The 15,987-nt window shown below is 41.0% G+C and overlaps 1 protein-coding gene across 1 annotated transcript; it reads right to left on the bottom strand.

Moving 5' to 3' along the window:
• Positions 1 to 3,518: 3,518 nt before the first annotated feature.
• On the bottom strand, positions 3,519 to 15,468 carry klhl24a (kelch-like family member 24a; the record flags this gene model as incomplete). Its single annotated transcript, XM_079232402.1, has 7 exons — positions 3,519 to 3,719; positions 3,822 to 4,010; positions 4,895 to 5,083; positions 8,938 to 9,056; positions 12,171 to 12,355; positions 14,438 to 15,282; positions 15,394 to 15,468. 7 exons carry the CDS (start codon positions 15,466 to 15,468, stop codon positions 3,519 to 3,521), a joined length of 1,803 nt encoding a protein of 600 aa, XP_079088528.1.
• Positions 15,469 to 15,987: the final 519 nt, after the last annotated feature.

A 15,987-nucleotide genomic window follows, 5' to 3' on the forward strand; every position in this document is an offset into this window, starting at 1 on the left:
ACCCCACGTACTACTTTGTGCGTGTTTGTGGCCTTCACCAAGATGTGCGGGTGTGAGTTGACAAGATTAATGAATTGACACAAATTTAGAGACACATACGAGTCTGTGAGAAGACTTTGTGGTTTTCATTCAGCTAATTCATAATATGGAGTATAGAAATCACCACTTAAGACAAAACCAAAAGGCCTTATGAGTGTTTATTGCAGAACGAGTTGCTCAATCCCAGCTTGAAAGAGTGGGGCTGGTTTTATATTCTGTTCTCTTGCTCAACACAATGGCTCATTAAAACATCACCAATACGACCGATTCATCCCCTGATCAAAAAGATTCACCAGCCATACGGAGCAAATTGCAGAACGTTTGATAAGACCTCCTATTGTATTTGTTGTAGTTTGTTGTTAACAATCTGCGATATCAAAATCAGAGCCATTTATTGCCATGTATATTTTCACATACAAGGAATTTTTCCTGGCGGGAGGTGCATGACATTTAACAATAACAATATGTTCATCGAAATCTGCAGTGATGGTGTTGCATGGTTCACTCATTTAGTATAATTACTTATTTTCTATCTCCCACATTTCTATGGTGTAAAGATGAACGTGCTGATACTGATACAAATGATAACTTGGGTCAGCTTCATTTATCACATCCAGTATAAGAGCTGCTTTGCTTGTCATTCCTCAGATTGCATGCATATGGTCTAGAGTTAAAGCTTAGTTTAATGTATACAATACATATTTGTATGTGCAATCCTAAAACTCTAAACTATGTTCACCTAATATCTTATAATATTTTTCATATTGCTTCATTCTTTAACCATTTTTTACTGACAGGCTACAAGTGTATGTATAGAAAGAAAACTTTATTGATGTTTCTCTTACAAAAGTCAACCACATTTCAACATTTTGCAGTTTACAAAAATCTGAAGCTTTCTCGCCGTTAGACAAAGAGCGTCTGAGGAGAAAGGTGTGTTAAAATATCACATCATACATACGATAAGAAAAGTTAATATAAAAATGGTACGATTTAATTCCCCACTCATTCTTCTATTAGGCACATCGGGCAGCATTCTGCAACTAACACATTAAAGCCCCCCATCTTGCATGCAACTGCAAAATACCCATCGATATTTAACAAAGTCCCCTTTGGGATTGAATCTAATCCCCTTTGGCATATATCTGCATTCACATAGAAATCCATCAATAACCTTTAATGCTCAGCTCTTCAGGGTTTAATTCAAAGCATGCAAGGTGAAATTGCAAAGGGTCCCACAACTCACCACACCAGTCAAAATTTTAAAAATCAATAACAAAAATCATGAATAATCGTATCAAAGCAAAACAATGTATCGTAGCCAATAATGAAAATCTTAAAATTAACATAATGTGTTACGTGTATATACTCAGTGAAATCACAGACGCACACACACTCAATTTTTGTGTGTGCCTAAAACAAAAAACAAAAACTCTCTTACCCACTTTTGACATTGTTCTCTTCCTGCAGTTTGGGTTGTTTTTGTTAGAATATGAAAGCCATAGCAGGTGGTGGCCAACAGGAGGAGCTGACAAGTACTTTTACTGTCTCTTGCATATGTCACATGAAAGCAAAGAACATGGACTGATACAGTTTAAAAAAAAAAAAAAAGAGGATCTCGTCACATCATTTTACATTTAACAGGATTCTGTTTAAGTGCACAGTTGGGGCTCTCAGTTACAGAAAAACACAATGCAACCAAGGAAGAGATACATTTAAATACAAGTTAAACAAAGAAAACATATTGAAAGTTATATTCACAGCAATATCTCTCATCTATCAACGCCCACTGTAGTAAAATGTGACTTTTACTGACATGAGCCACATCCTTGTCATTCAGAACTCTCTTTGTCAGAGGTGTAGAAGTGCCACACACACACGAACACGCACCACTTATTCAGAGCAGTCTTTGAGTTTGATCTACAAAGGCTTCTCACATCTACAAAGCCACCCACCAATACACCAATGATCCAACATTGATATGATACTTATAATACAGTAAACATATGTTTGTAAAAAAAAAAAAAAAAATGACAAACAAGTATAACTTAAAATAATATGGATAAAATGAACTTAATAATAATAATAATAATTAAGTAGAGCAAAAACAAAGCTTAATAGGACGTGATGTGAGGTGATGACACAGCTGGTGGATGGAAAAGGAAACACACAGGGGAAGTGGAACTAGGTGATATCAGGAGAGATATGGGAAAAAGGAAACAAGGGCAGATCAAAAAGTGGCTATATTCCAATATTTTGGTACAGCCTCCGCTTTTTATCTCTTCTTTTAACCCGGCTCAAGTTAACTTTGAACCACTGATACTGTGGGAGAACAGCTGGCTGACTGTTTACCACATTTGTATGAGATCATTTTTAGTATAAAGGAAAAGAGTTTAAAAAACGGAGGACAGTACTTTTGTAATGTACTTTTGTAATGTTCTTTCCCAATGTTGTATGTACGTATCGCCATGGAGTGCGTTGAGTATAAGGTTAGATATCTCATATCATCCGTCAGTGAAAAATAGATTCATACCATTTTTCTTCTGTTGGCAGGTCAGTCCTGGCTCATTCTTGTACCTGTGTTCATCAGCACTATCTGAGTTCATTTAAGCTCATCAGTAGCCTAGATCTAAAGGAGAGGTTACTTTGCACAGCGATAAAAGCACAAGTTCACTTAACAACTGATTAACTTGTAATCCCTATTGTACTCAAATTAATTATTAAAACTCAATAATGTTAAGAGTTTTAGCCCTTCCCTGTTGTATTTACTCCATCTAATATGCAGTTAGGGAAACAAACAATTAACTAACTGTCATTTAGAAACTTTAGTGTTTATGTGGTAAAATATTCTAAACTTTTTACCTTAATTAGCTTTTCATTCAACCATTTACCTTGGTTTTCTTCCAGTAAACTTAATGGCATATGGTTGAAAGCTAAGTAAGTGAACCATGAGTTTATAATATTGTTACCACTATTATGTGAGCCTAATGTTAGGAATACACCTCCAATTTCAATGTTTACTCCCACAATCATTTCAATAAAATATTAATTATATTTCTATCTTTCATTTATTTTACTATTATCATGATCAGTATCTTTACTTCTGTCATATGTGATCTATAACTTTCCAACCTTGTGCAGTTGCTGCTGATGCAAGGCACCACTTCGATCCGACTTCACTTGAGCTCAGGTTTCAGACATCCATTAGCATTATCAACCACATTTCCACAGAAGGGCAATAACTATGGTACACAACAGCAAATGATTCACAGCACCACAATGAGTATTGCTACATGATGCTGTGAGAAAATAAATTAGCTCAGATAATGTGCCTGTTATAAAGACCTGTGCAATTGCGTTTGTGTTGTGCATGGGGTGAACTCGAAGAGCTAACGTTTCAAAGAAGGTTTAAGTTCTTTAGTGTGTGTGTGTGTGTGTGTGTGTGTGTGTGTGTGTGTGTGTGTGTGTGTGCTAGTTTATGCTCAGGGCTTGTGGTATTTGTCATTGAAGCGGTGGATGGTTACACAGCCATGGTAGGAGATCGGCCGCGGCATGGCTGCCACTCCTGTGATGATGCCTGTTGACGGGTCGTAACACAGGATGGTGTCGGTTGCTTCCCCATTTTCCCCTCTGCCACCAAGAATAAAAATCTTGCCGTTGCACACTGACATGCCACTGCTCTCCTGTTGGGAGAAAGGCAGAAATTAGCGAGTGCGGCTTCAGAGGATTCATGCAGGTGTATTCAAACGGCCTAATCCTCAAGTGATCTGCATGTAATCCCGTACCTGCTTGTTGAAGGTGTGAACCACATGCATCCAGTAGTCCTCTTCGGGGTCGTAGCAGAATATGGACTTGGTGAGACCACCGCACACATAGATCATGTTGTTGAGGGACACTGCTGTGATACAGCGCTTGGCGATGGGGATGTTGGCCCGCAGCAACCAAGTGTTCGTCTCTGGATCATAGCACTGAACCTGACATACAGTTACACATAGTTAGTTGTGTCTTATTGTGGTGGAAGAAAGAAGACAAAAGACTGATGATAGTTGCTGAATAGAATAAATATGTAGCTCTTTTTACTGACTGTTCTGTGGGCTGACTTCAGCTCCACTATGCGGTTTTGCATACAATCCAAGCATTCTCTCACCCACATCTATTTAAAATAGCCTCCTTCCAAACAGTGTTTCCTCTTGACTGCAGCTTACATGAACAACACACTCCATCAGGCAAGGGCCTTTAGAATCAATGTGGATGTTTAGGATGTTCTAAGAATTCTATGAACTCGGAGCCCGCATGAACTCTCGTCCCTTTTGGCCACGTAGACCCAGGCACAAATAGTTGGCCATGCTGGGTTAACTCTCTTCCTGTGGTACATGTTTTCTGGCATGCACAGATGTAGATAAAGCATACCAGGTATTTCATTGCTTAAGTTTGAGTTCCAGTGAAAGACCGTGTTTCCCTGTTTAATATCAACAACCTGGTTATCACTTAAAACCTCATTTCCAGGGTAGCCTAACAAGTCCTGATCTCAAAGTTAAAATATATTTCTTGGTGACCCAAGAAGCTTTTTAGCATTTTATAAATGGAAATTACATCTCTCAGGCATAGGCCAGAACACTTATAAGCCTATCTAAGCACAGATTAATTGAAATGTATACCTCTGTTGAAACTGACAAGTTAAGTTATTGTTCAGACAACCTACTGAAAAGTCTGCTTTGAAAAAAAGAACGTGTAACATGTCCCTTGCATTTTGAAGGTATAATCACTGAAAACTAGTTATCCAAGACAAAAAAAGACCCTCAGCTTTCATCACTATGTGCTGAGTGTGTGGTTTGTGGTGCACACATCTGTTTCCTACCTTGTCTGAACAGCTGTCGTCGTCAGGCCCTCCTCCTATGACAAAGAGCTTGCCAGCAGAGCTGGCCACGGCCGGAGAGCTGACTGCCTCTTTCATGGGAGCCACCTCTGTCCAGCGGTTAGAGAAGGAGTCATAGCACTCCGCACTGGTCAGGCGGCTCTGCCCATCATAGCCACCAACAGCGTAGACCTTGGGGAAGACACACACAGACATATTTGGATTAAAGGAGTTGAGATTAGCACCTTGGAACAATTGATGTGCGCCACATACGTTTTACACAGAGCATGTACACAGAAACACATACACATTCACTGTGAGAGATGTTTCAAGCTTCCTAGCTCATGAGTATGAACACTACGTCAGCACTTAGAGAACCAGTCTATCAGGTGCAGATGAAAGATGATATACTGCTGTGAACCAGCACCATTGTCTCTGTCCACGCTGTTCTTATATCGGTAAACACGGGTCTGGATTCCTGCAGGCACCAGTGCATTTGCTAACCTTGAACTGCCGTCATACTTTACTGGACAGTAGATTGAACTGGAATAATTAATTAGTGATTGGCCTTACGCCAGACCCACTGTAGAAAAAACAAGCGCTAAATTAGAAGCATTCCTCTGTGTCCTACTGAATGACTCACAAGGTTTATTCCAGCAGCAGTCATATTTTTTAATAAACACGTTTAGCTTTGGTCTTTAGATGGAGCATCTTTCAGCTGTTAATCATGCCTCAAGTGGTTATTTATAGTGTTAAATAATTGTTATGTACTGTGAATGTAATGCCTGTGTTGTTAATTGGTTTCTTGATAATTAAACTGATCCACTGACAATATCCAAAACCTTACTGGAAGCTAAAGCATTACTCAGTATATAATGTTGTTGACATAATATATGCATTCTAGTTACACATACTACCCTCCTGGAGTGCAATACATTGCCGAATAGGAAGAAAAACGTTCAAGAATGAGATAGAAATAAGAAGAATCATGTCAAGAATGCTTTACTGGTATAGGAACACATGCTCATCTACAGACTGGTCTTAATCAGCAGAAAAACTTTGGGCTGTTCCTGTCTCCACAAAATCTAGAGCATGAACAAAGAACAGATGAGAGAGAGGGAGGGAGACAGTCAGAGGGAGAGGTAGAGTGAGGGAGAGGTAGATGTAGAGAGAGAGGTAGAGTGAGAGAGGTAGAGAGAAAGAGATAGAGAAAAGTAGAGAGAAAATAGACACAAAGAAAGATGGAGGGAAAATAGGGAACATAGAAATGGAAGTGGATGCAGGTATTTGCATTCAACACCTGGACTAATTGATAGCACAACCACCATTTTTAACTGACAAGTTAAAACAGTTCACTCTCTCAAACATCTCAGGTGGTGGTTTCAAAATATTGTTATTTAATATATGTGTTTTTAATGACAACTACAGGCAAATGGGGCCTTTCTAGTTTGGGGCAGTGTCCACACTTTAACTCACAGAATAAGACTATGGGAACATAGACAAACTGAACTTTTGTGTATGTTCATACTGTAATGTTGATACAGCTGATAACACATGACATGTTAAATGCAGGATACACCGTGAAGATACAAGTGGAAGTGCATCAATATAGGCACATTCCACATTAGCTCGATGATGGTAGCACATACTCTATACCCACTCATTGGTATGTGGAAATCACATAAACACTAAACATGATTCATGACTATCTGAGGACATCCTTGCAAACCAGTGAACAAGCACTTTCACGGCTTATTTTATGACCACTGGCAATGGCTGAATGATTAATTGTCCTCAACATGCAGATAGGTGAGAAGCAGTGACCATGAGAGAACCATAGAAGCCTTTTAGGGGAAAATATAATATATATATATATATATATATATATATATATATATATATATATATATATATATATATATATATATATATATATATATATAAGAGAATAGAGAGAGACAAAGAGAGAGATAGAAGGAGAAACATTATGGTAGATGAGAACAGCCGTCACCAAGTGCAGCCACAACACAGCGCAGCGGAAAACAAATGTGACCTATTTTTGCTTCTATTCTGAGGAAACACAACCAGTTCAACAGGACATCACAGAATCCAGGACAAAGAGAAGTGTGTGCGCGTGCGTATGTTCTTGAACTTCTAACCCTGCAAGATCCAGCTTGAGAAGTTCAGACTTTACGTTGTGGCATCAATAAATTAATGTGGTTAAGTAAATGGAAGGTCTGCACAAGTATAGGAAGACAAATGTGGGTGTGCGTATGTGTGCAAGTGAAAAGATATTTGATTTTTCAACCGAATATGCAAATTGTTTGAATAGTGAGTTAGTGGAAGTCATAGTTGAGATATTTGCATGCAAGCATGAACGTGCATGCACGCTTACTAAGCTCTGCATTCCAATCATCAAAGGGGGAAAATACAGGTAGAATGAGGAAATAACTGAGGAGGAGGGGCAACTGAATTCTCAGGAAAATTGAAAAGAAAACACAACACAGAGAAAGATGTTAAACGATATGAGGAAGTGAGATGTGATAACTACCAACAGCACAGTTCTGAGGAGAAATGATAAGACAACAAAGCACCAGAGATAAGAGAAACAAAATAAATGATTTGTAAAACAAAGACAGATAGAAGAAAATATGAGAAGGGGAAGACAATCCCACATGTGTGGGACAGATACAGGAAGTGGTTGCAGACAATAGCCTCTCCTGGGATTTAATATCTCAGAGGAATGTGTTTTTCAAGAAAGGACAAAACCTGTGTTTATGCTTATACCATGTAGCACAATCACTGCTTAAATGTTGTGTGATCCCTGACCAGTTTAACCTCCAAGTTAGCAGGCCTTGGACGACCAAGTATAGTCATATTGTTCTAAAACCTTTAGAGTCAAGTTAAATGACCATTTCAGTCCGTCTTGTTTTCACCATAACTTGATACATGACTCACTTTGGAGTTCATTACTGGCTTTTACAGCTGGAGTGAGACCCTCCAGCTGATTACCTCACCGTTGTGGAGAACCTCTGTGTAGTTTGACTGCATGCATGTGTGTTTGTTGTTTATGTGGCAAGGCAACTGAGCACTTTGGTTGATGTTTGAAAGTCATAGAAAATCCAATACAGATTGGTGCCACAATCAGAGCTCGAAAGAATGAAATGTTTTTCAGAAATGCTGCAGATGAGTCATGCCCTTCCTGACAAAGTACATAAAGCACTGTATTTTAGCCCGAAGCTTTCCAAGAATTCGTGTACTTGTATCCATGTTCTTTGTGTGTGCAAACAAACATGGGTATTTATACACATGATGTCCAAAGCACACACAAGCTCTGTCTACTTCAGCAAAGACCTCAAATGCTAAAAAACAAACAATGCTATGCAATGAAGACAGACTACACAATCTAGTTTAAGAGCATTTCCAAGCAAATCATGTGTTAAAAAAACTTTTTTTAAAGTTAGAATTTAGTTATTCAATCTAATGATAGTTTTTCTTTACGAACTGTATATTTAAATATATACAATACGTAAAGAAAAACTAGGACTAAGTGTTTATAATTGTGTCTATGTTTGCAAACCCAGTGTGTGTTTACAGGCTTATCGGGGGTTTTCACAGCTATGTATGGACACTCCAGGCTAATGTGACATGATATGGGCAAGTGGACTAAGCTGGTCCTTAACTTGGAAGTGTGAGATACTGGCAGAAGTCCATTAACTCCTATTGCACTCAAACAAGAATGTCCACCTGGCCTTACTAGAGACTGTAAATAGCAACAGCTCAAGTGTAGAGGCAGTGATCGAGGAGTGAATTATTTTCCATGTGTTGGGGATGCAACGGTTCGAGTAGATAAGGAACTTGTTTATATGCTGCTTTTAAATAAAGGCAAACTTCCTTCTTTCTGTTGAGTTTGTGCGTTCGATCCCGGATGTGTGACACGAGCTGGCACCAGTCGTTTACAAACCGTCGGGCAACAAAATGATGTGTCATATACAAATTATATGATAATGCAAAGACATACATCTGGCTTGGCGCTCCCTCCTTACCTTGCCCAGAAGGACGCCCATCTTGTGTCTCCAGCGGCCTTTGTTAAGAGAAGCCACTCTGATCCACAGGTTGAGCTGGGAGTTATACATCCACACGTCCCGGCTGTTGAGACGGCCACCTAAAGGCACCAAGGGACAAACATGACAGACAACGGTTCATATTCAAGACAATAGGTATTTTGGGCACAATATATTTAGCGCTACACAACTCAGATTGTGTTTGCTGTGGTTTGTCATCGAGTTGATCTGTTATAGATTTAACGTTTAAAAATGAAACCAGAGCTGCTCCCAGTGTACAGCCAGCTTTGTGTGTTTATGTCAAAGTAATGCTTTATCTTCTAATTGGATAAGTGTCTTATCTGTCTTTGACCTGAGTCTCGAGAGTAAACACAAGGTTTACACACACACACACGCACACGCACACACACGCGTTTCATTACGAGAGCACAGGTGTTGACCATCGTCTTTTGAATTATTTCTATTAGTTCAAATTATTATTATTGTCTAATCTGTCGTCTCTGAGCAAACTTGGCATTGTAAAAAGTTGGAGGGAATAATAATAACAGCAACCTGACCAGGTTACAGTGTGATCTAGGCACATTTTTAACAAGCCCTGACATGCCCCCACTCGCCCCCCCAAGTATATCTTAGAGCGTGGGTGTAACGTGAATATACGAACAAGATTCAAACACGTAAACAGTCAGTTACAATCTGTGTTATTTCACATAAATTGATCTCATGGTGGTGGTATCAGTTAATACACATTATGAAAATGAATAAGAAGACTCCTGCCTTCAAAAGTAGGTGTCCTCAGACAACCTGAAGTAAATGTCTTATTACTTTACATTTTATTGTGGTAGTGTCCTGTTGGGTGTTATCTTTGTTCAGAACACATGTGGGTGGTTAGATGGATTAATGTCAAATCTATAAAGAAAATGTGCCAGTGTAAACAAAAGTCTACAGGCCTCTTCTTTATTCACATGCAAACAAAGCAGGACTTTTGTTCTTCTTTATTGTAAGCTAGCTAAAACCCAAACTAGACAGGTGGTACTGGATAGAGCTATTAGGCTTCCGTTTCATCCTCATAAAAAATAAATCACCTCCTGGGAAGGCCATCTATTTCAATAAACCAGTGTCGATACATGGGTAATATAATAAAGTAATTAATATTCAGTCGTTTTAAAATTGTACTGTAGCCCATAGACTAGTGACGGACGTTGCTTGGTGTGTGTGTCTAGTCTACTCGATAATCCGCTGGATTGTGAAAGAGCCAGAGAGTCTGCTGCCCCAGGGGCAAGTAGGAAACATGTTGACGGAGGACAAACCACTTGAAAGTCTTACAACAGTCAGACTGTCTCAGATGAGGAGGCCCACTGCTGCTAATCGGTGCTTTTAAAGAACAAATGGTGTCTTTGGGCTGTCCCGTAATGACAGCTTTATGAGAGTTATGCATTGCTTAAAATTATATGCAGTTTCATTGTTAATGCAAATTATCTCACTCAGTGTGTTACAACATTCCTGTTGTCTGAGAAGGCAGCGAGAGGAGTCAGGCTACTTGTGAGTATGATGTGCACCGATCCGTAATGTGTGAGGCAAGCTCATGTGTTTTCTGCTCACTAACCGACAAAACCAAATGTGTCTGCAATTGTGCTGTCAAAAAGAACAACGTAACGATACACATCGATAATGAATATTTGATCAATATGAATTTTTCCGCAGTATTGATCGACGGGTACCAGCTGCAACAGCTTTTAATTTTCACATGGTATTGAATATCTATATTTTTCATGGTATTGTTTTCAAAGTTAGATATTCAAGTATTGTTACAACGCTAGTAGCAAAGAGACTCATGTTCTCCTGAACTCAGAGCATGCTCACTGTGGGTCTGACAAAGAAGCTGTTTACAATGCTGCAGAGGTGAAACAGACAGACAGACAGACAGACAGACAGACAGACAGACAGACAGACAGACAGACAGACATAATGTGGTATGTGTGGGAATGTAATTGAAAGAGTAGCAGAAAAAAACTAAGTTGAAAAAAGGGAATTAAATGTATCAAGTCAGGTCGGGAGACAAAAAGACCAAGTGGGGCAATGAAGATCATAATATGTTATGAAGCAGTAGCGTGTGTGAATGTGGGTGAGACCGAAAGACGGGGAGGAGGGGCATGTTGACTCTTTCAGGCAGAGCGTGAGGGGAGAATGATAGCGAACACGTGAGGACTTGGCACAGAGAGCACATAAAAAAGCCAAACACTGCACACTCTTTGCTGAAGCGGGGAAATGTTTCTCTAAATCTCCTTCTTCCTTTTTTTCTCTTCTCTATGTATCTTTCAACTGCCGTTTTGCCCAGTAATGTTTTACAGCTCAACAACATGGTTGAGCATTAGCAGTCCCCCGCAGGCACTTTTAGACTTCTGTTAATTCACATTATTGGAAACAATTTCCCAAAAGAAGTATGGAAACTCTCTACTTCTCCATGCCCTCCATATAACAACCATATAAGAACTGCAGCATGCACGTTTATATCCATGTTTGGCTTTAGCAACTACCTTCACCCTGACCTCATCTGTCTGGATGAAAGATGTAATACTAATGTCCTGTTTTATCTAGATCTTTTTTTACACCAAAGAAGATTTACACCACACTTGGCCCATACAAAGGTGTCAAAAATGCAGCAGCATTGCCAAGAGGTAATGAGCATCATGATATCTCAGATTTAGGTTGATTCCAAGCTAATCACATCACAACATATTGGTGGAGTCTAAAATCTAAATGGGTTAGATTGTTGCATACAGAATATCCTAGAAAGCAGCTGAACCGTTGACCCTGACTGAGCAGGCCAATGAAGGCCTTCATCCAGATGTTGCTCTCAGATTTTCCTTCAACTAAAACAGACTGTTGCTGTAAAAATAACAATGGGAAAATAGCCATCATGGCCTTTTCCTGCCACTCCACTAGGGGATTAGACGGCAAGCCAAGCCAAGAAAGACACTGACAAGCACACTTGTGAAATACACATTCACAAGTGTGCTTGTGAATGTATATTTTGGGGTATGGCACAATCTTACTCTTATTAAGAGAAACATACTTTTCTAAAAACCAAGACCACACAAAGTATAACCATATAAAAAGTTGGTGTAATAGAATTTGCGCAAATTTCATTGATTCATTAATAAAGTAAAAAAATAAAAGACAACATGTTAAGAAAGTAATATTTTGCGGGGTCTTACCTGACACCAGGATGTCATTGCGGAGGGCGCAGACAGCGTACTCTGACTTCGTGAACTCAGGTAGCTTGGCCAGGGATTTCCACTCTCCTGTGACCGGTTCATAGCATTCGGTGTAGGGCAGGTTGAAGCCCCCCACTCTCTCACAACCACCCACCACCACAATCACCTCAGAAAAGCCAGTCGACCTGTAAAAAAAAAGAAGAGGGAGCAGACAAGATAAGGCAGAGGGTTAGACATTAAAAGAATGTAGAGATGGAGTGGAAATAACAACACAGCTGAAGCTATAATAAAAACACAAGACCAGCATGTCAGAATTAATAGGTAGCGATTACAGGCATGGTGTCTAATTAAAACACACTATATCTGTAGTCTTATACGAAGGATTATGAAGACATGTAAACATACACATGTCAACACTTTGAGGGGTTTCTAATTACAGATGGCAGACGTGTGTGCTAGGGCAGGAACAGAGATGTAGTTTCCACAGGAATGGCTTCAGTTATCTTAAAGGCAAAGTTCAATTTACAATGAAAGTATTAATCAATACAACAAAAACACACTTGGGGCTAGACCTAGGCTGAAGTTCCATGATCACAAAGCTTTCCTATTTGGCCGTTCAACACATGCTGTGCATGACAGCATTTCCTAGGGGAAGCTAATTAACTACAGCTTCTCTTCTTATTGTGCCATTCTAAAATACTGATGCAGGGTAAACACTACCAGTGGTTTATCTGTAAAAATAAAATAAAAAAACCCAGTACATTCTTGATACCAATGCAAGTACAAATGTGTTTCTTTGCACTCCCCACCACCCCCCACATTTCTCTGTTTACTACGTATGTGGTATAGGTCCGATGCAGGTGGGAGGTTCGAGCTGGTTCATGTCCTTGTGTACACGAGACAGTCAAGCCCAGGAGCATTATAGTTTTGTGTGTGTGTGTGTGTGTGTGTGTGTGTGTGTGTGTGTGTGTGTGTGTGTGTGTGTGTGTGTGTGTGTGTGTGTGTGTGAGAAAGATTAATTAAATTTGAGAGGCTAACCAAGAGAAAAAAGGGGCAGATGTACACACAGAAAGGGGAACCAGGCATCTGTTTTGAACCGGAGCAGGTTCGGCCCCCAGGGCAAACAAAGCTGTGCAGGCACTAACTGCCTGATTGGCTTGCTGCTCTGGAGAGATCTGCCTGGATACTGACACAATACACCTGAAATACGTGCCACACAGCCTTAATAACTGACAAATGGCACTGTTGTCTGACACACAAAGGCAGCTGCACGGTTGTTTGTTGTACAGCAGGCTACCATATGGCTCGTTTTGTATCTAATTTCTACGCTTTCAGTCAGCTCCAATTTTTGCCCTTAATCAAATGCTACATTGTTCCATCCAAACATTTGGAAAACTGGTAAAACAAGTGAACAGATGCAGACTCGGAAACGGAACACATCAGCAAGGGGAGTCCCACCTCCAGCATCATAACAACATTCAACATTTCATGATTGCCATTCATTGCATCACATTCATTTTTTTTTCCTTCCGGCCAACCGGTCTGTGTAGGAACATGCCCTGCGTCCGTCATTACAAATTCCATTTCAAAATAGGTCTACAAAGCACTGCTACCTCAATGACACACACTTGTCTGTTCAGTACACTAACACTCCCTGTCTCCCTGTCACGCACAGACGCAACAACAACACTGCCAGGAGCACTAAGTGTATGCGTGAGTTGTAACCTTTAGCTCTACAATGTGTGGTTATAGATCAATACATTGCTTGAAAAGATAATTATTATTATTATTTTTTTTTATCTCGCTCTCATCTCGGTCATCACAGTGTAAGACAGGGGTGTCAAACTCATTTTAGTTAAGGGGCCACATCCTGCCCCACAACGACTTGGAACACAATGCCTTGCGGTGAAAAATACAGTGAAATGTCCAAAAACATTGTCCTCCATTTGCAGCTTGTACTTTCTCTCAGAATATTTTCACAATGTCTGTTTTTCTCCCGATCACTGATGGTGCACCGTCTGTAGCTTTTCTGTAATTTTAACAGTTATCCGGTGGGCCGGACTGGACCCCGTATGTTTGACACCCCCGGGGTAAGAGGTGTGGCTAACCCAACGAGACAAAACGGCAGGAAGAAAATCAGAAGTCATACTACTTCAAAAGAGCCCCAACAATGTTGTATAATAATCAGTGTCTGTTTTCCTTTTGTAGATAACATATATTATTATCTGCCGCCATCCTCACAACTAGTCAGTCAACATTTTAGTTACCTGCGTGGACGAGTTCTGGGGGACATCATCTCATTTCCGAGCACGTGGTAGCGCCTCGCCTCGTGGAGCAGCTGGTAGCACTCCGGAGCATTCTGAATGAGCTGGTCTCCCTCCACCGTCTGGACAAAGTAGTTGGGGTGCAAAAGGGGCAGGCGCACATTGTGCAGCAGGGCCTTAAGCATGGGCTTCCTGTGCTCCACACCGTGGTACACCCATCTCATCACCGCCTCAAACACCACCTCCTCCTTACCGATGGACAGCTCATCGCTGCCAGTGTACTCCTCCAGCTCTTCTTTGCGTAGGCCGAGGAACTCCTCATGCTGAGCCACCTCTGAGAAGTTGGCCAGGACGTAGCTGCGGCAGCGGCTGGCTAGTTGCTTCAGGGCGTGGGCATCTGCGAAGTGCTGGATGCCCAGGCAGTTGCAAGGGTCCAGCTGGTCCTCCAGGAACTTGGCGCAGGCATCACGCAGTGTGTAGATCTGGAAGAGACTGGAGGTCTCAAAGAGGAACTGGACATTCTCTGTGGTGATCTTGGCGTGGCCGGTGTAGACATAGGTGAGGAAAGAGTCCATCGCCTCGGCCAGGATGCCGTTGATCTCGACCAGCATCTCGCGGCTCTCCCGGTGGTCGTTGCAGAACATGGCTCTGAAGTAGGAGGAGCAGGCAGAAAGCACAGCGCGATGGCAGGGGAACTCGCGGCCCTGCACGCTGATGACAACATCGGTGAACAGGCGGCAGTCGCGGAACTCATTGAATACCTGCAGGATGCCCTCTGAGTGGGATGAGCCGGAACAGAAGTCCAAGACATCCTGGCTGGCTAACGTTTTCGAGTCCACCTCAAGCACCTGAGGAGACAACAACATGCATGAAGCTTTTCTATTTATTTATTTTTTACAATTTGGGACTTAAGTCAGTTGAGACAAAAGCTGCAAGACTGAAAGCCTTTGAGAGAGCACCTTGCGTTTGACAGCTGGAGAGTCTCTGATCCCAGATTCCTCCCTGTTCATCCTTCTGCCCAGGATCAACACCATGGCTGCCACCTTCAACGTACCTTCTCTAAACGTCAAGATGACCTGAGGTTGGAGAACAGGCAGTTCTGTATCATTACAATAAAAAAAATTACAAAAATGTTCCACAATAGATCACATTATCATGGCCTCCTATCAGATAGCCAGCGACCTAATTAGATCACTGTAGTACAAATTGAGAACATTCACGTGGAGAAGCAACACAGTAACATACCAAAGCCCCGAAGCATGTGTGCAGAAGTGGGGGGGAAACACAATGCTCCCAAAGAGTTTTCTGCACATGGAATAGTGCTAAAATGTCTTGTGCTTAAGAAAAGTAGCTTCAAGGAATGAAACCTTTTTGATAGTTACTCTGTCGCCACTGCTGCCAAACAGTCGTGCCCTGCAGCACTCTGAAATGCACGAGGTGGAAGATGACAAAGAGATACAGGCGGGAGAGAGATTGGCGGATGGCTCGCCAACCATTAATTTCAGTCAGGTGGTTTCGAGACACAGTGAGGAAAAGTGATGCAATCAGACAGC

Source organism: Taurulus bubalis, assembly GCF_910589615.1.
Source record: "Taurulus bubalis genome assembly, chromosome: 1".
Classification (NCBI taxonomy): Eukaryota; Metazoa; Chordata; class Actinopteri; order Perciformes; family Cottidae; genus Taurulus; species Taurulus bubalis.